The sequence below is a fragment of the Eleginops maclovinus genome, chromosome 5 (assembly GCF_036324505.1).
Source record: "Eleginops maclovinus isolate JMC-PN-2008 ecotype Puerto Natales chromosome 5, JC_Emac_rtc_rv5, whole genome shotgun sequence".
NCBI lineage: Eukaryota > Metazoa > Chordata > Actinopteri > Perciformes > Eleginopidae > Eleginops > Eleginops maclovinus.
In genome coordinates this window covers 14,219,968-14,244,690 of record NC_086353.1, presented here as the reverse complement: position 1 = coordinate 14,244,690, position 24,723 = coordinate 14,219,968, and the positions used below count along the sequence as shown (strand labels likewise).

General features: G+C 40.1%; 1 protein-coding gene across 1 annotated transcript in view; it reads left to right on the top strand.

The window, feature by feature from the left end:
• Window positions 1–24,456, top strand: part of doc2g (double C2-like domains, gamma) — a 29,957-nt gene extending 5,501 nt beyond the window's left edge. Inside the window, exons 5-11 of the mRNA XM_063884398.1 lie at window positions 3,703–3,812; window positions 10,124–10,250; window positions 10,451–10,507; window positions 11,756–11,880; window positions 20,342–20,423; window positions 20,714–20,810; window positions 24,286–24,456. Of these exons, the coding sequence (XP_063740468.1) occupies window positions 3,703–3,812; window positions 10,124–10,250; window positions 10,451–10,507; window positions 11,756–11,880; window positions 20,342–20,423; window positions 20,714–20,810; window positions 24,286–24,425 (738 nt within the window). The 3' untranslated portion in view covers window positions 24,426–24,456. The remainder of the gene's footprint in view (window positions 1–3,702; window positions 3,813–10,123; window positions 10,251–10,450; window positions 10,508–11,755; window positions 11,881–20,341; window positions 20,424–20,713; window positions 20,811–24,285) is intronic.
• Window positions 24,457–24,723: the final 267 nt, after the last annotated feature.

The window sequence follows — 24,723 nt, the reverse complement described above, 5'->3', positions numbered from 1 at the left end:
GAACACAAAAGGTTTCAGTGTCTGCTGAAGAATTCACTTGTCAAAATACCGATAGCCGAAACATTTGTCTTCTCTGCCCTACTCGTTTTCCTCCTTTATCTCTCAGACATCCTCCAGCCCATGCTCTTTATCCAGAATACAGTAAAGCATGCTGTCTTGTGATGTTGAACAAACACTGCAACACATGCAGCGCATGACCTTGCCTGTATGCAGACACATGGTAAGTCTTTAGTCACAGTCACACAGAGACGCTGCCTTGATCCGTAACTCCTTCTCTATCGCTCCTTTTGCCCATTCTCACACATTAACGCGTGCAGACACAGTAATGCAGGAGTCTCTTTGATGGTCATTGGTGTTTTCCTCCTCCGCTTCCTAGTGGAGGTGAATGGAAGATTCACTCACAGCCTGATTCTTCACCGAGAGCTCTGGGAAGAAGGGATTAAGAGAGAGAGAGAGAGTGTGTGCGACATAAGTAAAAAGCTCCATGCAAACAGATGGAGATAAGGGAGAGTGTGATGGACAGATGGAGGGCTAGAGATAAAACATTTAGAAACAGATGCAAGTGCACCAGTATAGTGGGAAATAGAGGCAGGGTTTTATAGAGGACAAGGAGAGGGAACTGGTGTATTAAGTGTTTGTAAAGAGGTAGTATTTGTTTAGATATGTTTAGAAAAACCAACCCAATTCAGTCAATCAGGAGTGATGATTGTTTATAAATTTGCTGTTTTGTTGAGCTGTGCTGACACACATACAGCTGTGTGCCACCGCTGCGTCGTGACTGTGCCTGTAAATGTCTCCTCCTGCACATTAATGAATCAAACAAATGACAAAAATCAAATACGCTTGTTCCCTTCATGGAGCGAGCCCTGGGGGGCTAACTCTTGCAGATAAGCCAAAAGTTTCCAGTACAAAATGGATAATAAAAATGGGACAGTGATGGGAGCAAAGGGAGTTATAGGGGAAGGCGGCACAGGCAGAACAATGGGATGTGGGGACAAAAACAGACCATGAGAAAGAAGATGGAAGAGAGGGCTCAGCATCTGGCCCAGAGACGTTAAGAGACTGACTGTGGCAGAAAGGAAAAAGAGAGGGAGAGGGATGAGGTGTTTATCTGCAAAGTTTCAGACATGAGCGAGTATTTTGAGAGAAGTATACACAATTTTTCTACTAGCTGAATATTTAAGAGTACGCATATACTGTAGCTATGAAAAATCACCAGTGGTAGAACGTCCTTGACTTAGCAATACCATAATGAAAATATTATGTGACAAATAAGGGACCTGACCTCCAATGAAATCGATTTAAATATTAAATATGCAAGGAGATTGCTCCTATGTTTAAAAATAATTGGATACTGATGCTTCACATGCGTTTAGCAGTATTTCAATGTAAGCACTCATATATTATTATTATTATTATATACATATTTCCTACCACTTTCTATACTGTTGGATATTTTGAATGATAAGGCTGACGATGCTCCATATTTTTCTCACAGTCAACAAATCCCATGAAGAGACCAAAATCAACAATATGCTAGTCTTGTTCTCAATACTCTCAGACTCATCCATGCCAAGCTGTGTTATTCAGGCCAAGCCAAATTGTTCTGACTGAAGATGTTGAATAAATCGTCAAAAAAGGCAAACAAATACACACTTCTAAAAAAACAACTCCTTCAAAGATCGCCACTTTAGTGTGGACTATTTTCACTGGTGGATTTACACTGCAATTATTAGTTTGTTGATCTATTCAGTATTTATGAAACAACGAACAATCAAAATTCAAAATAGGGCTTATTGAGATATCTTTTAAAGGAGCTCTCTGAAATCTGTAAAATAGTAATGATGACCCTGATAACTGGAAGACTGCCTTTTCCCAATCAAGCAGCCACTATAAATAACTGGTGATTTTGGTCTGACCAATGGTACACCTTTTAGCTTGCTAAATAATTTCACCAGAGCCTGCGCCATCCTTCCAAATCTCTAATGGCAGTTTTTGGTGGATGTTGACACTTCCTACACAGGAGTGGGCGCTGTTCTCTCCCAGCGATCAGTCCACAACCAGAGGCTTCACTCATCCGCATTGTTGCATGCACTCTGGTTGAATGTGTTTGGGGCTCCTCTGTGGAATAGGACACCTGGTAGGCAGATCTCCCGTAAGACTCCACCACCTGCTGACTGTTTTTCATCAGAGACAGCTCTGCAGTTTCTAATTATGAATCCCTCTTCTCGGCATGACCCAACATGCTTAACCGGTTGAGGTGAGGCAATGACCTTGAGTGGTAAGGGTCAGATTGGCGGGTAATACAGGGCATAGTTCCTGAACAAACTGGGTTATTGGTGTCTTGTGCAAGCAGCGACCCATGGCCAATCCTTGCCCCTGAGTGCTATGCAATCCTGCTAAGAAAACTTGTGGGTTCCATATCAACTCCTCTGCTGCTCATCTCCTCCAACAACCCAGCCAAACCACTGCTTTAGTTCATTGCTGTCACCACAACTAGATAAAGGCCTGGTCTTAAACCCTCTGAAATTCTAATGGCCACCAGAAGAGTGACAGCTGGACCCGACACTACTTCCTGCGAGTATTTTCCTGCACACTTTTTTCCCTTTCCCCATCAACAAACTAGCAAGTCTAATGGCACACTTCCATTTTTATTATTCTCTCTCCCGATTTTTTACTAAAAGTGTTTTACTAAACTTTGACTAAATATACAGAAACTAAATAATAGGGTCCTGTTTTATAGTATTTTGTAAGGTTATTCTTGTTTTTTTTAATCAATTTATTGCTGATTTAGACTTTTAAATAGATTATATAATGAGATAAACAATACCAAGTATTACCAGATATATCCTAAAGTGTACTGTACCATATTCTCACTGTAGGTATTTCAGATCTAATTCTAATTTAAATCTAACTGTGAAATAAATGAAGAGACGCTTAAGTTGCAGTAAAAGCAGAAGCATGTCAAAATTAGCTGCTCCCGCAACTGAGAACAGCCAATTAGTTCTGCCTTTGGCCTTGTTCTTATTACTCCCACATCCCATTACAATTTTGACAAAGACTTTGTTATTTGAGTTAGAAGTTTGACTTTGCAAGAGTTGAATTTATGTTTTATCTAAAAGACAGTCAAAATATCTAGAAGGGTTCAAAACATTAAAATACGTACAAAAGAACATTTGAAATAAAAACATAACAGGATGAACAAATCCTGAAGGCAACTTTGGGGAATGAAGCAGCATGTGGCTAAAACTTTATTTATGGAGGGTGAATTTATAAAGGGGCCCTGGGCATTTCTTTTCTTAGAAAGTTTAAATTTTTCATGGCGAATGTGCTGTGCAACCTAATTGGCTGTTGTGTTTTGTTTGAGAAGATCTGGTTGGGCTAATGCACTTTTTTATCATGTTGCTGAGAAGACAGGTGAGGCGAGGAAAATGTTGCGTCCTCTCCCTCTCCTCTACTAAGTAGGCAGCAGATGTCTGCGATTCCTGAGGGACAGAAATAAATGATGTTTCTCCACTCTTTCTCTCTCTCTCTCATTCTTTCTTGATCTACTACTATCATTCGTTTTTCATGATCTTTATTCTCTTTCTCTTATTCTGATCTGATGAGTTGGCTCCTTCACCCTTAAAACATTAATCTCTTCTTTTGATCCTTCCCTTTCCATGTATCCCTTTTCATATTTTTTCTCCTTTGTCTCCTCAGGCAAACAAGCTACGCACAAAAACCCTGAAGAATACGCTGAACCCAGTGTGGAATGAGGAGCTGGTGTATCATGGCATCACAGCAGCCGACATGACCACCAAAACACTGAGGTAGGTGGTCTGCTCGGATTCTCACCATGGCCAGCAATTAGATTTATACCCCAGACAGCAAAGTGACCAGTTTATGATGTGAAGGATAAGATTCATGCTTACAATTCCCTAGAGAACTGCCAGCAGCGCTCTATGAATCTCTATGGGCTTTTCTAGGTAATTCATTATTTCAGCCAGGCAACGCTAGTCCCACCTACAGTTGCTGCTGAAACTGCTCAGGTGTTGGCTGTGGGGCGAGTCTCGGCATTCTCCTACCCGCAGAGCTCTCCATGTGGACTGATTGAGGTCGAGCGTAGCCATCTTGGCCCAATAAGTCTGACACTCTGGTGTCATATGAAAGTTGGTTCAGAGTTGCGCAAGTGTTTTGTTTGTGTACGTGTGTGCTGCATACAATCAGTGTCAGTTTGCTCAGCATATTCATAATAGGGTTGGATGCTATTGTTTGTCCTGAGGAAACATGGGCATGGATGCACACACACGCACATGAATCTCGCCTGCGCCGCACACACAAATGCAGGCTGTCAGGTGTGTGCTTATCCTCGTGTGCATGTCAAGGGCAATCACTGGCAGGACACATGCGTACGCAAACAACACACGTCCTTGAGCTTTTACAAACGCTCACATTCAGAAATAACATTTACTCTCCCTCCCACTCATTTACTCTACACTCACACACAGGGGCGCGAGGAGACAACCCTCAAACTAGAGGAAACCCACCTGACCTCTGTTCAAGGACATAGCCCACAGACACAAACCAGCATGGTGGCTCTGGGATGCTAAAACGAGGAAGAGGAGGAGGAGGAGTGTGACCAATGTCAAGCAAAAGATGAAAAGAAAGAGAGGGAGAGATGACTGCCAAGACCCACAAAGAGAGGGGGAGGAAAAGCGTGAATGATGTCAAGTGACAGATAAGTCGGTGTGGAGAAGGGAACTAGTGAGGCAAAGATTGAGGAAGACGACTTAGTGAGGGGAAGAAGAGATTCTGCGGGTCAGTTGAAAGAGAGTGAATGATTGGCTAACAAAGAGGGTACTGCGATGGATAAAGTGATGAATGAGGAAATTCACTTGGCTGAGAAAAAAGGGTAACGGATGGGGAGGAGTTCACTCAAAGCAAAAATAGGAAAAAATGAAGACAGTGAGAAATACGTCAGACAGAAAACGAGCAGCAGTGAATGAAAAGCTGTCTGACAGCGAGGAACAGGGGCAAAGCTCACGATAGAAACAGAGGAAGGAAATAGGCTCAAACTCTCTGTGGATGTGTTCAAGTGCCAGCACGATAACTCCGCCAATAGACAGACTTTGTTCTCATTACTCCACAGAAGGCAGCATACAGTCAGAGAACGGAGAGACACTGAGGGATCCCCAGAGAAATGCTTACTCACTGGGTTGCTCCCACTTTGTCAGTCCCAGCAGGGTGCAAAGTAGGGAGTGTGTAGTCTTTGATCCCCATGCTCTGTCGACTGCTCAGCGGGAGGACACTGTCCCTACTGAGCCTCTCTGTCAACCTGCCTGAAGGCTGGGACAGTGTGAAGTTTATAGTAAGACTGGTCAATACTGCAGTCAAACAATTTTTAGAACAAGGGTTTTATCAAAGAAGTGAGCATATTGTAAATGCTAATCTTTTAAATCTCTTGATTTGGTGACAACTGTGGCCATGTGCTTTTCTTTATCCCCTGCTACTTGAAATCATCTATAAATACAGCAGAAAAGCAACTGGTGTTTCTGATGCAAGTGCAGCCAAACAAACACGTTTCTGAGAAAGAAATCTTATCAAAAATAATTGCAACCAAAATCTGATTTTAGGCTAGAGACACTACAGGTGCTTTCCCACACCATTAAAGAACCCAGTAAAGTTAGTTACATTGAAAGACTGCAACCTAAACAGAGTGAACCGTGAAAGTCAATGCTGTCAATCAGATAAAATTGAGTGGATTGTACGCATGTTTCTATTCTTAAGAATCCTTTGTGTATATAGGGAAACAATCTTAATCCAGCCGCAGTAGAACGGACTCCACCACTGTCAAAACAGGGTTTGATGTCGTAAAAATATTTGATGCTTATGTCTTTAAGCAGTGTCTTACTGTTGAGTACTCCAGCCCAAATTAAAGGAAGTGTTAAAAGCTGGAGGGCTGCCAAAAACCTTTGAGTCATTAAAAATGCTTTTGGTGTCAAGTCCATTCTGCTGCACCTCTCTTTGTACTGAAGGATAAATGCTGCTAAGAGATTTATGCGGTGTGTAGACTTGCAGGAGAAGCACTGCATTTATTTATTTATTTATTTTACCATTCATTTACTCATTTGCAAATACAGTGATTATGTAAGGCTGTTATGCTGAAGAAAAAAGCACTTAGATAGAAAGGGACGGTTAAATAGAAGCTGGTTACGAAATGGCTTGGAGAAAAACAGTCTCTCAAAGTTGTATCAGTATTCTTTCTTTTATCTTCTGTATTCAAAAACCCTGTTCTTTAAGGAAGTTAAAGGACAGGGTTAATTGTTATAAAGAATGAATCTGCTGAGTAAACCTATTACTAATGTCTTTAACCCAGACTTCCTGATTGGCCTCATACCAGCTAATCCTTCAGTAAGTCTTGAGAAAAAAATCCAACATGTTCTAAACGAAAAACGTTTTTACAGATCTCTAATAGTATCTGTTAGTTTTAAAAAAATGTTAATTTAATGAGTTCTGTGACAAATGTCAAGAAAATACCAGACATGAGAAACAGCACTGGTAAAAAGTAGATTTATAGGTCTCCTTTGAAGTCTGAATGTGTGATAGATTTAGTTGCTCCATAGATTGTTTCATTGCAGTTGGGCCGACATGCTTGATATTGTGATTAAGTGCACATGTCTCTAAGAGTTGCTGCCTCGGCCTTTGGGCAAATTTCAAATGATTTAGGACACCATGTTAGTATGTGGGCTCCCTCCCCTTATCAACATTTCTCTGGGCCTTTTTAAAGGATGTACAAAAAAATGTAGGCTTGTGGCTTTTACCACTAAAAGGAATATCACGATTCAATTCAAGATTCAAGAAGCTTTATTTATCCCAAGGTGCCATTTTAAGGAGTCGAGATGGTGCCTATGCAGATGTGTTATGATGGGATGTGGGTGTCAAGAGATTGTGCGTTCAAGTGTGCGTGGATGCGTGTGGGAGCGATGACTGAGTGTGTGTGTTAAAGGACTACAACATCTTGTCAGTACCAGGTCTAGTCTCTCTCTCAATTTCTCTATTTCTCCATCCCTCTCTCAGCCACCTTAATGGACTCGCATATTCCTCGCTGTGGGGAGATAGGGACACGTATAGATGTATAGACTTGATTTGGTATCGGATTGAGGGAGGGGCTGAGATTGGCTACTGGAGGCCTGAGGTGAGATGTAGAGTCGAGTTCTGATATTGTCAGGGAGGAAAGAATATTAGATTCTGTGTTAGATGTCCGGGTAACAATGACACTTCTGGTTGGGTTTGCCTTTTGTCTGCTTTGCCAGAGGCAATGTCGGTCAGTTCCCCATATTTCTGAGTAAAATTACTATTGGATGAATTGCTGTTACGAATAATCCGAATGACTTTGGTAATCTTCTTTCTTTCCTTCATTGCCATGGTGAAGTTCGTATTTGAATTGCAATACAATTGTTTACAGACAAAGTGCCCCCCTTTATAATCATCCAGTGCTAATCTGTACAATATTTTGGTTTATTATCAAATTTCCTGCAATCAGCCTCAGCTGTACTTTATCTGTTTATGTTAGACGTTAGCTTGCTAGCATGGCAAACTTAGATACTGAACATAATTAACTTCATACCGCATCATTGAAGCATGTTATCTTTGTCATTGCAAGCATGTTAACATGCTCGTATTAGCATTTAGCTAAAAACACTGGTCTGCCTTAACAGAGCCTCAGTATTCATTAGAAAGCTCCTTTTTAATTATTTTTAAAACAACGTCTGACACTGAAGTTAGTTTTGTATCTCCAGTAATGTTCCGAGTATGCATTGCAAGGATTTTCCCAAAAGATCAATGTCGATATGATTTTAAGTAGTCATGCAATTTCACTTCATAATGTTTTCTTTAAATATTTAATATTTCATTAGGTTTATAACTGTTAGCTAAAAGTGCTTTAGGGTGAGGATGTGAAAGGTTAGATATTTACATATGCAAATACTGTGTCATTTTAATGCACAAAAGTATTGCTAATGAATAAATACCACAGCAAAGGTCCAACATCCCTGTTGGCTTTCATGACAACAACATCCCTGCCAAACCCATTTTTTGGTTTATTACTACTTCCATGAGACTGCTACAGAGATACTATATATCGCACAGACGCTACGCTTGAGTGATAATGACTTAACAAAAAAATTGGCAGCGCAGGTTGAACAGATTCCACCAGCATCTGTTGGGTTTTTAGAGGAATTATAAAGCCGGGAAAATGTGGGAGAGAGTGTGAGGAAACGGATTGAGTCTTTGCACATAGGAAGCCAAAGGTTTGGGCATAACTGGTGTCACATTTCACCGCAACCTCCATCCCACCACAGACACCCTGCATGTATGACGGAGCAAAGGCTCATAAATCATCTGACAGCAATGGTCATGAGTCACAGTTATTCTGAAGCTCCTGCTAGGGATACTCATCCGTTATGACTAAAATTCTGGAACCAGCATGTCAAATGGACAGGGAGAGAACAGGAAGAGGGGAAAGGTGTGTGTGTGTGTGTGTGTGTGTGTGTGTGTGTGTGTGTGTGTGTGTGTGTGTGTGTGTGTGTGTGTGTGTGTGTGTGTGTGTGTGTGTGTGTGTGTGTGTGTGTGTGTGTGTGTATAAAGAGAGGAAGGGTTGAGAATAGAGAGTGAAGAGCGAGGAAGAAATCAAGAGCAGGGACATCCATCTGGGAATATTTGAGCACAGAGGGAATATTGTAGCAGGTGATGGGCTGTGAAGACTGCACTGTAGCTGCCGGAACATTGAACATCAACATCAGTTTGAATAAGTGCGCTCTGTAGAGGGAAAATAGAGCAAAATAGACAAAGATAGTGATATGGTTGTCTCATTTTAAATTGAGAGGGCAACCAAAGAGAACATGCATGGCTGGAGACTTTTACTGTTGTCCTGTTTTTTTTCTTTTTTGAGTACCCCGCTACATATTCACCTTATATATTTAAAAATAGAAAAAACACAGAGTGTTTTTCGTTTTGCTAAGTTATATGTCCTCTATCCTCCTGTGACCTGGACAGTTTTTCCTTTCTGGTTATGGAGGGTCTTCCTATCCTCTAAATGTACCTTGAGGTGATGAAGAGTGATGAGGATTATGGAGGAGCTTAGAGCGAGGAAACACGGAAGTGCCCTACGCCTACATTTTTTATCAAGTGCCTTGGGTATAAATGCCACGCTTCCACATGTGATAACCAGGCTGTGTAGCACGTCACGGGTAACAGACGTCATTTAAGTGTGATGCTTTGAAACTGCTTGGCTTGTTATTTATCCTGTATTTGCCAGATCACTCCCCTGTTCAATACGTTTTATATTCCTTTTTTTTATGCAGTCATTTAGGCAGTCTGTTTTTGTTGTTTATTTATTTCTTTTTCCTTATTTACCCAATGTTTTTTTTTGTCTGTCAGTTGTCTTTATTGATGACATGTAGGTGACTTTTTGCTTTGTACCTGTTATGACTGACTCTATGGAATCAAGGATTTCTCATTTGGGCACTTCAGCTTGGGCTCCTCGCGTCTCTTCCTTGCATCTCTTTCTCTCTCTCTCTCTCTCTCTCTCTCTCTCTCTCTCTCTCTCTCTCTCTCTCTCTCTCTCTCTCTCTCTCTCTCTCTCATCCTCACTGGCATGATCATAGATGCAAGGAAAAGACTTGAGTGAGGGAGGCGAGGAGAAACGTTAGCATAATGAAAAGCACCCATAATGTATGCAAATGAGTTTAAAGAAGGCCTTTTCATTTGTTGTGCCTGTATACGACACAAAATCTATGCCCCTCAACTGATTGCTTGCTTCAAACAATCTCTTACCTCTAACATGTTTCAAATACAACAAATTAGTGTCTGATGGAAATTTAAATCCTTTGGAAACCCTCTTTTCTCTTGAGCAGTCACACAGCTTAGCATTCACGAGGCTTCGCTTGTGAAAGCACCGGCAACCAGTCTTGTGTTGCAGGTGGAGTAGATGATGGATTGTTAAGATGCTGGGTATATTTGGCACAGTCTATGCTTGCTTCATTTTTAAAAGCAGAGGGTAGGGTTCATCTGTTACTTTTCACTGACTCACCTGCCTCTCATCTCTATATCTCTGCATCTGTATGCATGTGTGCGTGCGAAGGCTGTGTGTGTGTGACATGGACAGACTCGGACGTAATGAATTCATTGGAGAGGTGAGAGTGGCTCTGAAGAAACTGAGAGAGGGAGAGAACAAACGCTACAATATGGGCCTGGAGAGAATTACACAGGTACATTTTATCACTTTATCACATACCAAATGGGTTTCTGTGGACATATACATCAAGATGTGTCCTATTTCCATTGTGCATGTTTGCCTGGGGGCTATCGGTTTTCAATTTTAAACACTGCATTATAATGTGTAATAGATATTCACCTCGAGGCTTTCTATGCTGGTCTATAACCATGATGTCTATCTCTTGCATTTTAGAATAAAGAAGCTAACAATCAAACGGTGGAGCCAGGAGCGGTCGTGGCAGAAGAGGAGGTAAAATGACCATCAACTTTATCATCACCAATCTGATTATAACCACTTTCAACCAAAACATGGCTCAGTGTAATTTCCTACTCTCTTTTTATCTCATGCACTTTCTAATCTTTTCAGCAACTGTAATTAATCCTCTGTGTTCCCCGTCTGAAAAGAAAAGAACATTTAATTAGGCCTTTTAAAATAAAACAGTTTATGTGTCTGAGGCATGATCTCTTATGGACCGATGTAAAGGGAAACGGCTCAAAGGACTCCGTATAACAACATGTTGTAAATTACACTGAGGCGCCGGTCCAGTGTTTTCCTCCCCTGGTGGTTGTTATCTAATTTCTCTTCATGATGTTAAAGACAGAGAGTAATAGCTGGTCTCCGATTACACTCATTTTATGTTTCAACCTGGAGATTATAAGGAGAAAAGAACAGTGTGGTTTTGCTGGGTTCAGATAAATCCTTTAATTACAAGCTTTAAATTGAATACCGCTGTTGCCAGAATTGGATAGAGTACTTATATCCTTTACCAAAGTACCTTACATAAAGTAGAAATACTATGGTCATAAAATACTCCATCAGGACTAAAAGCCTTGAATGCAAATGTTACTTAAATAGAATTAAAGTAGTAATATCAACAGTCTTTTTCACAATACTATATGTTATATTATATTATATTATCCTGTTTTTAAATTTTCAAATACATGTCAGGGCATTTAATAGTGTATTTTGTCAATGCGGAGCACATTTGAAATACTTTTACAGCTGTACAGAACTGCATCATATCATATAGGCATATCCCATTTTTTGTATACGTAAAAACATCTAACTAATAATAATAGCTAATAACTAACTAGTATCTATCAGTGTTACATTAATGTAGTGGAGTAGAAGTACAATGTATCATTCATTGTAAATACTCAAGTTAAGTATAATTATGTCAAAATATATGATACTTTAGTAAATGTACTCTGCAACTTTACACCACTGCATGTACATTCAAAAACATTGTATCCTACAGGATGTGAACATGTTGCGGATAATTTACATTTTTAAATTAATTGTGTGCTTTGTTTGTTTGTTTGTTTGTTTGTTTGTTTGTGTGTTTGTTTGTTTAGCGTAAAGTGTATCAAATACTTAATTGACCCTGTTGCAGGATTCCCCACTGTGTGTTCATGAGGAGTAAAACATCAGGTTGGAAACGAGTGCTGTGTTGGTGTGTTGATGTGTGACACTGTTCTTCTGTTTCTGTGTCCCCAGCGTGGCCGCATCCTGGTGTCATTGTGCTATAACACGGAGAAGGGCTGCCTTCTGGTTGGAATCATACGCTGTGCCCATCTGGCCGCCATGGACTCCAACGGCTACTCTGACCCCTTTGTCAAAATGTGAGTCGTTTCTGATATTCATGAACAAACCTGGTATCCTACCATCCTGAAAGATGATCATACTGTGTGAAGCTATTCTGCATTAGGAATTCACAGTGGTGAGATATTCACACTGGTGAGATGTCCTCATAGTGCAGCGAAAAGTCCCACTGTGTAACTTTGCATTCGCCACCTCCGTTTTAGAGATTGTGGAGAAAGATAACATGTTTACATGAATCATTTAGTCTCTTGAGTTTGAAAAAATGGGAAAGAAACAGAAAGAACCTGTCTGGAATTTCAATGTTGGTTAAATACATTGGGAAGTTCTTTTGTTGAGCCATCGTTTCCCTGAATCTCTAACAGAGGGGGTGAGGCAGTACTGCCTGTGGCCACATTTATGGAAAATAGTTTATGATGAATTGAAATTTTCCTTTTGGGTCGTATCTCATGAGAAAAGTCGTTGTTGAGGTTTTTATTTATTTAATCATGATTCTAAGTGTATATTACAGAGGTGTTAATCCTTGGGTGTGGGTGTCTTTTTGTTTATATATTGTTTTTCCCAAGGCACCTGAAAAAACATTGGGTGTGAATACACAAGTGTATGATCTTGAACCTAACCTACATCAGACCTTAGATATAAACTATATAAACAGAGTCTGTTTGTAGTAGAGAGTAGGGACTTGGTAGGGACTTGGCTTGAGAACCGGAAGCTCTGTGGTTCAAATCCTAGATTGACCAAGTTGTGCCGAGGTGACCCGGAGCAAGGCACCCAACCCTTTACTGCTCCCTGGCTGCTGTACATAATGGCTGCACAATACAGTCTATGGTCTGAACACTGCTCCAAATACTAGGATGGGTCAAATGCAGATCCTGGGGCAGCAATAGCTCAGTCTGTAGGGACTTGGCACGAGAACCTGAGGATGTCGACTCGTAGCTGGAGATGAGCCAGTTCACCTCCTGGGCACTGCCGATGTGCCCTTGAGCAAGGCACTGGACCCCCAACTGGAGCACTGACAGCCTCGTTGGTGCATGTGTGTTTATGTGTGTATCAAAAACTATTTGTGCAATGTAAATAACACCAGAGTGAAACTGTGAAGTTCCCCTCAGGGATTAATAAAAGTCTGTCTAAAAGTCCCGCCTAGCATCACTTCTGACTCTAATAAAGCCTCAAACTGAGAGGTCATATAAATCCAGCTGCTCGCAGTTTGAAACCTGTGAGTAAAGAATGCCACTGTAAATTTAATTTCACAGAGGATGAGCAAAATATTTCCCCTCAGATAGAAAACACTTTCTGGTTTGTATTCTGAGGAATTTCTGGAGTTGATTCATCACCAACCTATTTTTTCCAACCTTGAACACTTCCTTCGTTTCCTTTGTCTGTTGCATTGTGGGACAATACTGTGCATTGGACAGCCCACTTTAAAATCAATCATTTCTTTTGGTCTGCATGCTGACTTTCTGAGTATACTTCATTTTGTCACTTGTGCACTGTGAATATATAACATAATACACAGTCCATGCCTATTCCACATACACTTTGCACTTTAACCAGCCTGACACTTAAACTCCATTTTAGTGAGTTGATGGCATGTAATGCCAATAGGAGCCTTTAATTATGAAAATGTCATCTGTCCAGCATAGGAACAGTCCAAATCACACTCCAGAAAAAAGGTACTGGATTATGGATTATGTTGAACTGAAAAAGTTAATGAAATAAGAAGTTGATTTTGGTTTGATAATTGTTTTAGTCATTTTCTTAAATGTAATAGTAAAAGCTTGTTTTAAAGATATTTATATTGTAGATAATTTAAAGAAGCTATGGCCGTACTTTACCATTCATAGTTAAATGAGATTCTGTCTGACTAAGCAATTCTTTCAGCCGATGAACAGACAAAGACAAAGGGTCTGACACTGCCCACCTGAGTCTACCTGCCTGTGAAGCTCGAGCAGTGACAGATAAAGCCCACACAGCTCAATCTCTGATCTGCCTGGTGTACTTAAATACCAACAGTGCAGGGTGAGGGAGAGCTCACTCACGACCCCCTTCAGTAGTGGGAGGCTTTGAGGAAGAAGGAACTCCAGGCTGCTTGAAATTGTTGTCTGATTTGATAAAGCAATCGAAGCTTCAAGAAGCTACTCTTAACTTGGTTTTGACCCGTTTGACCAAGACAATGTTTGTGTATGCCCTGAGGATGGCTTTAAAAGATTCAGAAAAAGAGAGATTAGCCCGCATGTCCTCCTAATTCTTATGAGTTTATTGTAGGTTTAAAGCTGAAGCAGGCTTCTGCCGGCAGCCCGTAAGTGAATGTACTCTCGTGTCATTCAGAGATTTAAGCTTGGCAGTTTTTCTTTTTACAATAAATTGTATTCATCTTTGTATTTTTATCTCTTCTGTTTTCAAACAAACTCTTAAATCTGATCAACTGAGCTTGTTTGACCCGCACAACCACATGATACATGGTTAAAAATCTCAGAAGTATGCACTTTAACTATTCTGCAAGCTACAGTACTGTACACCCACTCATAGCACTCTGTTTAATTAGTTCACATGGATCAAAAAGTCTATCTTTAAATGAAGGGCTGAACTAGTGCACATTGAATGCAGAGACTTATTTGTTTACCATGAAGCGACAATGCCCTCTAGCATAGGGGGTATGACTTATCCGTAGGGCGTCGAGGATGAAGTTGCGTAATGTTGCTATAGAGCCACAAAGTCCGCAGAGGAAGGTCAGATTGGTCTGGAGGCACAAGAAAACGTCAAAACTTAACAACAAAGGTCGCAAAACCTTAAGCACATGATCTTTAAGGCAAGCATAATGACAAATACCTGCTAAAGCAGTCAGTTTAAACCATGATGTGTCCTCAGGGTCAGCAGTTTGTTTCCTCTCCTGTCTGCATGTCTTTGTGTTCTGTGGCAAGACACTGAACACTAAATTGCTCCCCATGGTCAAATTTGTGAAAAGCCTTTAATGAAAGCATTCATAAACCAATAAGCAAGTTGTATTTGTCTGTAATGATGTTGGACCAGAAAGTGCTTCAATGTGTTTTTCTATTCCAACATATTTTGTAGTTTAATGGAGAGAAAGTGTTTTGGATCGTAAAAGATGGAAGATTTAAAGAAATGGTTGCAGATCGAAGTGTGAAACAATTACTGTTTTGAAAAACAGTGTTTTCATATGTCTGTATAAGTAGGACGTATTGAGCCAATCCCACCGTATTGACATTTTGAAAGCCTTCTGAAATTTCTGTTGGGAGATTTCAAAAACTAAAAGCAGAGAGGAAGCTCACGTCTCAAAAAAAGTATTTCTCACAATGTTTTTTTCCTCCTTTCTCTGAGGTATCGATTTGTTCCTCTCGTTATAAAGTGACACTGCATGCTTTTTCTGTCTACTTTGATACATAATGTTTTTGAGTAAAAAAACAGAAACATATCCAGCCAGAGTATCCAGCACTTACTCTTCCTTCTGTCAGTCTTTCCCACTTTGTTGCATTTCTTTCCTATTTGTTGTGTTTTCCATTTCCTTCTCTGCATCCATTCACTGGATGTTTGTTTTTGTGCAGGCTCATGGAGTTTAGATGATTTGATTGAGCCTTTACTCTGATCTGCCTTATATTTCTGGCACAGAAACAAGTTGGGTTTTTCATTTATCTGTCTTCCAAAGTTTCCTTTTCTTCTCTTTTTCGTAATGGGGACTCAATCACAAAGAGCCTACTTTACCCCAGTTCAGTGATTGGTCTGCAGAGTATTTTCTGTTTGTTTAATGTGTCCTTTTTGAACTTCCACCAAAGAAACAACATCATTAGTGTACTGAAGTTTTAGTGAGGTCAATAGAAAAACAAAGAAGAAAGGCGGGAAATGTATTGCTGCATTGGTGAATTAGGTTCTCTGGAGAATAGTGAGCAATTGAGTCGACATGAGATTAGAGAATTAATTTGCTTAGCAAGCTGTCTGGCTTATTTCACTGTCAGAGACCTGAAGTCCTGCAGCTGTAACACCAGCAATCCTCTTGAGGAAGCTGAAACTAAAGCTGATCTTGATGCCAGTCTCTCTATGCCTGCTGTGTGCGCTGGTGTGTGAGTGGGTGTGTGGGTGTGTGTGTGCCTGGGTGTGTTTTCATGCATTTGTCCAGAGGGCTTTTCCAAAATGACTCTTCTTTCAATCAGCGGTTAGAAGCCATTCAAGTGGCACAAGGTCAAAATTATCGCAGAGCTAATTTGTCTTCCATTTAAAAGTACAAATTAGCATTTGAAGACTAAATGAGTTTACATCCTTCAGAAGGACCCACATCCTTTTCCCTTGTGCTTCACACATTCCCTTATATGTTGGAAGAATAAATTGTTCTGTCAGAAAAAAAGACATGTAAAGGCAGAAAAAAGTGCAAAACATGTCAGATATTTCCTGCTGACCAAGAATACTGCCGAGCTTCACAGTTGTGTTCTCTCTCCCTTTCTTAACGCTTGTGTGAAGTGGAAATCATGACTCCTCTGCAGCAGGCATATATTTAGCTCCAATTTCCAGTTGTCAGTCATCTTTCTATCACGTTGTTATTTTTTATTTCTTAGTGTCATAACTTTGGTTTCTGCTTTTTACAACAGTTCCCTCTCCCTCATCTCTTTCTCTCACTTCTGTTTTTTTTCTTTTCTCTAATTCCCAGGGACACTTTCGCTCTTCTGTTTGTCTCTGCCTGACCTAAACTTGCTGTCAGAATGGTTTAAGGTACCAAATGTACACGACACTGGTAGTTGTCAAGCTGTCATGCTATTTAGTCATGAGGGTCCAATGACATAAAGGGCAGAGACAGGCGAGAGATGAAAAAAAGAATTTAAGGGTACAGCGGTTGTAATGGTACTCACCAAATACGATGTAGAACTGTTCGTATTTCAGCTTGTGTCCAGGCTTGTCCGGTTACATGTGCTTTAATTGTGTTTGTACATAGAAAACTGCATGAAAGCAAACACATAAGAGGTCAAGGAGCCAAAGTACTATAATGAAGGCCTTCCCTGACAATTTTAAACTAGCAAATAAAAAAACAAAATACAAGCATATTACAATTCTCACATGCCCATTTTTTGAAAGACTTATTATTCACTGTAATCATTCCTCTACTGGCCACAAAGAAGACCCTTCAATGTTAACCCCAAATCATGCTTGCTGCATTCAGATTGCCACGTGTGACATCAATTTCAAGTGCAGCAGATAAGCTGACAACTTGAAGCTTGTTTCCTGTATATTGTCTCATTTATAGAAAGCTGTTTGTCTACTGTCTATGTGCGAGACCATTGTATTGGTGTTGAATAAACAAACCCTAAGATGTCAAAATCCACAGTGCTGAAGTGCAACAAGAAATTCTGAAGCCGAGACAAAGAAATACAGTATGAGGCTTCAGCATTCTGAGTTCAAGTCGATAAATCTGTGTTTTCAAAAGTTACATACTTTTTATCTTAAAATTCAGCAAGGATACTCTGCTGCGGTGAACGATTTAGTATCAAAATGAGGGATTTTCATGCCAAAAGGATTGTTGTATTGATTCGTTTAATTAAGACATCCAACAGCTTTGTCTTTGGCACAGAGTAAGGATGGTAGATTTTGTCTCCCAGCTTTTACAGTGTATAGTTTTGCACGCTTAAATGCGTTTATTTTACGGCCATTAAGATAAATTCACACAGTGACTATTAACTCTGTCCCTGTTCATACAGTTATGTGTATGACACATAACTGGGAACACATACTTTAATGCACTGATATTTTAACTTATTTTACCTGGCGCAATGACAAAAAAATGTTTCTATTATATTGTTCAAAAATACAGCTTTCAGATGCCTCATTCAGAAAGATCAGAAAAAATGACTTAAAGACTTGGACAAAATAACCAGCATGTAATATAAAATAATTGAGCTAATGATGCATGAGGTGGTAATTAGACAACTGCAAAAGGCAACAACATCATTTAAACCAGCAAGTATCTAACACAATAAATATGCCCCGCAAAACATACTAGTGGTTAATTCACCAAGCTTCAGGTTTTTGAGAGACCGTGGCTGCTGTTTTGATGCTGTTGCGGGGTTGCTGCTGTAGATTTGAGTATGCTTATGTCTGCGTATTTGTGTTATTTCTGTCCACTCCTTAAATCTCATTCTTAACCAGAGTTGTCCTGATATGACGTTCCATATGAGAAAAACAAAATGGTTTTGTGGAACAGTATTTAAAGATCATCATCATTATAGAAAAGAACAGCTGTCAATTGTTGTTCGCTTTATCAGTCAGTGGAGGATTGGGACTAAGACAGAAAAAAATGAGAGTTTACTGTATTTTGCTGTGAACGACCTAGTTTTTTAAAGAAAAAGCCAAAAAAACTGGGAGGATAATCCCCCCTATCTCCATGGGCCAGCCTTCCATGCTATGAATTATTCTTCACATTGAATTTTCTATGGTAATTTAAGCATAGTTTGGTTGCTGCTGTGCCGAATACTTGTATTTATATCATCATTATAATGAATGTTGCTGTCAAATGATGTTTTGTTATTCTGGAAATTGGAATCCCCGTCTGAGCAGCCTCAGAGCTGTCTGTAAAATGTGATTTGGCACAGCAGCTCAGACTGAGATGTCCCCCGGTTCTCACCTCACCCTCTCACATGCTGCCGGTCAAATGGAAGCTTTGCTTGGCCGCCCGTCTCAATGGATCTTTTCCTTTTCTTCTCCCTTCTTTTCTTGGGATGGCAGTCAGACCATTGTGTACTGTAGTACCAGGTATTTTATGCTGAAAAGCTTAGAGAGAAAATGACCTTTTTAAAATACAATAAACACCCAACAGAGCCTGTGTCTAGTGACAAAAAGCAGTTTGATAAGACATTGTCAGCTAAACAACACTATAATTGGGAGTGTAATAGGTATACAGTAGGATTAATAGTGCTATGTACAAAATCAAAAGTCCTTCGAGAGGGCATTTCACAGCTGTTGAGTATAATCTTTATAGATGTGTGCAGACAAAAAGGCTGCATGCAAATTCTCATGTAATTTGCACAGATTAACCACTGGACAGTTTGTGTTGTTTTGCCCCAAATGGCCAATGTGCTTATTTATCAGAATGTTAAACTGGAGGTTTTGATACTGTAGCTGCTGCAGCTGACAAGCCTTGACAAGCAATACGGGGAAAAATAGACTTCTACATCTCGCAAAAAAGTCAAACGTTTTTTGTTTGAGAGCAATGTTACTGTTTCGTATACATTTAGTTTAACCATCACTTCATCCCTCAAAGTCTTTGCCGTTTAGGCCCCTCTACTGCAGGCGTGCATTCTGCAGAGTTGTTTGTGAACATATAGACACACTCTGATATAGGAAATGTTAATCAGTTAAGACTAATAGTAAAGAGTGTGTGTGTGTGTGTGTGTGTGTGTGTGTGTGTGTGTGTGTGTGTGTGTGTGTGTGTGTGTGTGTGTGTGTGTGTGTGTGTGTGTGTGTGTGTGTGTGTGTGTGTGTGTGTGAGTGTGCAGCATGTAGGAGGACCGAATGCATGCCCGTGACGATAACTACAACATTTTTCTATAACTGACGGTGTCTAAAGTGTTTGCACCACCACCTTGTTTTTTTTATCAAATCCTCCTCTGGTTCCTCCTCCACCTCAATCCCTCCATCTTTCACTCGCTCTGATTCCAGCTCCGCAGTGACAACCCCCAAGCCCATCTCATGCATCAGCTGTCAAGCCAGGATTTGTCACTGGCAGGATGAAAGAGTGAGATATCTCACCGCCTGAACATCTTGACTTGGAATTTACGCTGATGATGACTCCCACTGCCCTTTAGCGATCCTTCTGTTGCCTCTTCGCCGGAGCGCGCAGTCCTACGACATTGGCACAATTACTATCTTGCCTTGGCCTTCTGTCTCTCTCTGTTTGGCTTTCAATCTCTCACTTTCCCAGTCTATGTTCAAAAAGACTTCTGGGTCGCAGTTATCTCAGACAGAGATTTTGTTAACTTTCTGACTCCATTTGTTTCTGCCATTCAGCAAAGTTCACTGTTATAAATGACAAAAGATAAGAAATAAGGAAGAAAGTGACAGTTGAATTGCTTTGATCTCAGAAATAGTGATTGTTCAGACCTTGTTTAAAAGGTCAAATTTGAGCAACTTTTGTACAAATCCCCCAGCCCAGCTGCTCTAAGTCTCTATCTACATTTGATTTTGTCCTCTCCTCTAACTCTTGGGCAGAAGGCAAACCAGTGCTTTTCACAAAATGTCAAACTATTCCCTCAATTTCAAGCTATGTGTCATCCTGAGGTTGACGATCAAGGGAGGACTTTCACACTGAGACATTCAGAGTAGAATATGCATGTTAAAGGTTTCTATGTGATATTACAGTTGTAATATGCTCAGAGAGTTAAGAAAGTGTAAAGGTTTGAAGTCATTTTCAGTTGGACACAACCTGAACATTTTTTATGAATTCATGTCCTCTTTAGCTGTTGCTCTCTTGTTTTCTCTTTTCATCAGCATCATGCAGCCAGATATGGGGAAAAAATCCAAGAACAAGACTACCGTGAAGAAAAAGACTCTCAACCCCGAATTCAATGAGGTACACCTTTTCTCCTTACCTACAAATAACCACCATACACCAAGCAACTCTTATGATTTTCTGTAATGAATTTAATATGATATTCTGTATATCTGAGGTTTGAAGGGGCATGGAAATTAAACATACCTTTTTTAACTTGTTCTACAGCTGACATTCCTTTATGAATGTGTTCTCAGCATCAATCTGCATGTTTCTTCTGTAAATGCACTACTCACCATTTCAGTTTCTTTCCACTCTCAAGTTAATGAATCATTCATATAAATATGCTCTTTTGTGCACCACCTGCACAGGAGTTTTCGTATGAAGTTACCTTGGACCAGCTGGCAAAGAAAACCCTGGAGATCTCGGTGTGGGACTACGACTTGGGAATGAGCAACGACTTCATAGGTAGGCTGAGAAAAAAACTGTGAAGGGAGGAAAAGAGAGAGAAGCAGATGCAGCAAAACACATGACTGTAAAAGAGTGTTTGAATGAAAGCGGCGCACTTGTAGAAAACATAAAAACCCAACGTGGGTGGAGAGACATGTGAAAAAAAAAGAAATGCAGAGAGACGAGGGGTAATTATGAGGCTTGAGGAGAACGATTTGAATGAGCCAAGGAGAGTTTGAGTGGAAAAGGAAAGAGAGATGCTTCAGAAATTGAAAAGACTCCACATCCTTCGTGGACTTTGCTCATCAGATTGCTGCTGCTACGACAAATTGCTTTGTAACCACTTTGGCACTGCCTGATGTATATATCATGTCAATTGAGCACATGGGAGCTTAGGGAGTGATGGGGAAGTAGTGGGGAGGCACAGTAATATGGATTACCTCCCTGTGAGCTCGAAGGCCTTTAGATCAAAGCGTTTTACTCTCTCTTATGTGTGTGTGCGCACACGAGAGTGAGACAGAGGGTGGGTGGGTTGGGGGGAGACACCCAGTGTTTAGATAAGCACAGTGAGTTATTAGCCCTGCTGGGAGAAAAGGCCATCAGTCTAACGTACAGCCCCAGATAACGACCATTCCCCAGACCATTATCATTACAGGTTTAGCTACATCAACCCGCCAGTAATGTTAATTGAGCCTGGGAGAAAAATTATACTGAGACAAAGATAGATAGAGAAAACAAGTTGATAAAGAGGCCAAGCGAACATAATCTTAGTGCAATTGAATAGGCGTGAGAGCAATAGCAAGTGGGCTAATAGGCTTATCTGAAGACATACAGGTTGTCACATGGTAAAAGGTAAGATTTTAAAGATAAATGGAGGAGAAAATTGAGCAATGAGATATTAAATATGAGAGTGAAAGTAGGGCATAGGTAATAAATCAGGTGGCTGACATGAGGATATTCAACATAAATTAAATCTAAACATCTAAATCAGAGTCGTGTTTCGTAGATTTACAATGTCCTCCTTTAAACCCTCCGGAAAACGTGATACAACTTATAAAAAGACACTGCAGATAACTAAACTGTTTACTAAAAAGTATTTCACTGCATGTGAAGTCTCAAGTTAATTGAAACAAGTTAAAATCAATTCTAGTATGGCTAGTAAGTCTGTCTGATACCCTGGATCAGTATTGGTGCTAATAATTTCCACTAATCGCTGTGTTCAAAACATTTGTTGTGTACTTAGCTGTGACCAACTTCTAAGACTTAACATGTAAAGGTGAGCATCTGTGCTGTGGTGTGCCTGTGGCTTTTTTTTAATTTATATTTGATAGTGTGATGAGTGTTTTGGGATTTTAATTCTCCAGTCAGTTGAATCTCCCAGGACAAGGTTACTGGTTTTATATGCTTCAAACAAACTGTTGCTTACAAAGTGGTTCCCCTATTTATTTAGTATGTTTGACTTCTAGAGCACCTGTCTTGCTACTTTACAACTGAGAGCCTGTGTCATTATTTTCTTTTTGATTATAACAAAGTGTAATGTGCACAAAAAGGCAAAAGTGTTTGTACATGTTGAAGTTGGCAAAGCTTGAAGAGCAAGGAGTGATCCGCAAGGATTCATGCAAATGTTGATTATGGCTAACACACTCGAGCACTATGTTTTAAAAGCCATATTGATGGAAGCAGTACGGTGTCAAACCTGAATGTTGCATGCATGCCAGTCTGAGTTACAGCCTCACCCTCGTCTTAGTCATCTTCTTCGGCGTTTGCTCCACCTCCCTCTTCTGTTGCCCAACGCATGTCAGGATGGCTGACCATTTGTCACTAGCTACCCTCAGGCACAGAAAACACTCCATCGATCTCCGTTTGGAGGTGGTGGGATGGTTGTGAGGCGGAGGTGACCAAGTGTTGTGTGTGATTATCCTATCAACAGGTTTTGACCTGCTCTCAGAGTTGTGTGTCTGAGTGTGAAGGTAAAGGGAAGAAGGATTTACGATAGGAAACACTTAAAGTCAGCATCTCTCTTTCCAGAAGAAGCATCTTTGCATTCAATGATGAGTCGCAGATCAACAATAGAGCCTGGTTTGCTCTTGGCTGTCGTTTTCTGAGGCACTGTTAGAAGGCAGCATTGCCAAAATACCATGTTTAAAACTCCATGCACCATTAACTGCAATCACAGCCAGGGGAATGGCTTTGTAATAACCTCGGTGACAACTGCCTGCATCTCTCTATCCTACAGTCTGCCTCTCCACCAACGCCTCCGTCACCTCTGCTTGTTTTCACCTGAGTCATTTCCTGCTTCTCTGAATAGTTTTTCTTCGCATGCTCTTTCAACAAATCCTTCGTTATCTAAATCTCTCTGTCTTGTTATTCCCAAACTAGCAGACTATTTCTCTTTCTCTCTGCCTGGGGTATTTGTCTCTAATATCTGTTTATGTCCTTCTTTGCTCCCATGTCTGCCTCCCAGTCAAATGATAATAATCTTTTTTGGCATGAATTTTGATGTACATTATTGCCTAATGAAAAAACAAAATGTCTGTCAGTCTGTCTGTTGTTAATTTCTTATGACACCAGTCATGGAAAATAACTACTTTTACTCCAGTAATGCCCTAAATATTGAACTTACTTACTAAATTTGATCATTTACATTTTATGCCCCTATCTACAGTACTTCTACCCTACTACATTTCTGAGAAGAACAGCTATAGTTAACACTTAATTTTCAAAATAATACTTTATTTAAGAAATGATGAGCTTTAAAAAAAAATACAATTAAATATTATGTTAATTAATGAGTTACAAGCCTAACCCTAACCCTAGATCAGTTGTTCCACTGAAACGTAACAGTGTATTAAATGACAATGTGAGAAGGGGTCTCTGTTGAACCAACTGATAATTACCACCTGAATCTGCAGCTCCCCTCTTACAGAGCATAATAGTACGCTTAGCTAATTATTTTACTTTCCTGCGGCAACATTGCAAATTTGGTTTACTCACATTGCTCTCAAATGGTGTTTTCAGCCCAAGGCAGGCAGTTATTTTCAGTAATAAAAAAAAAAGCTCTATAGACCTACAGTAAACTACCTTCTCAGCAACCAGACACACAGTGACAAGCTGGAGAGCATGGCGGAGTATTTAGCAGCTAAAGAGCCAGATACTTCCCTCAGGAGTTGGAGGAGACCAACAACAGGGCCTAAAGAGAGCACATTTTGGGTTTACATGTATCAAATGGCTAGAAACAAAACTCTTAACATATTATAGATGTGTGAACAAGCTGCTAACCAGTTCAATGTCTGTGTTTTATTCCCAACTTGTGTCTGCCGTCACCAATTGAACAAACAAAATAGAAGGTTTTAAAGTGCTTCTTATTTAATCTATTTATTTTTTACTTGCATTCTAATCCTCCATTTCTGCAAATGTATCTCTCTTGTCACCCACCAACAATTTCCCTTCACCTTCTGACTCTTCTCCTCTGTCCCTGCCTGTCTGTTTGCAGGTGGAGTGGAGCTGGGCATCAATGCAAGCGGACAGAGACTCAGACACTGGTTCGACTGTCTCAAAAACAAAGGGAAAAAAGTGGAGTACTGGCATACGCTCACACAGCAAGGAGCCCCGAGCAGTGACAAACCGGACTAGATTACACAAGACATACACACACACACACACACACACACACACACACACACACACACACACACACACACACACACACACATACACATACACAACATTTGTCTTTCTCGAAGATGGTTGTTTACTGAGACCAAGTAAAGTAGTAATAAGAGCAAAGGATAAAAGATGCAATAATAATAATCATAAAAATGATCATATAACGCCAATAATTACCCCACCAAGTATTAGTATATGATATTCGTACTAATATTAGTAAAGGTAAAAAGGTGTAATCTGAATTTTTTTTAAAAAGTGAACCAAA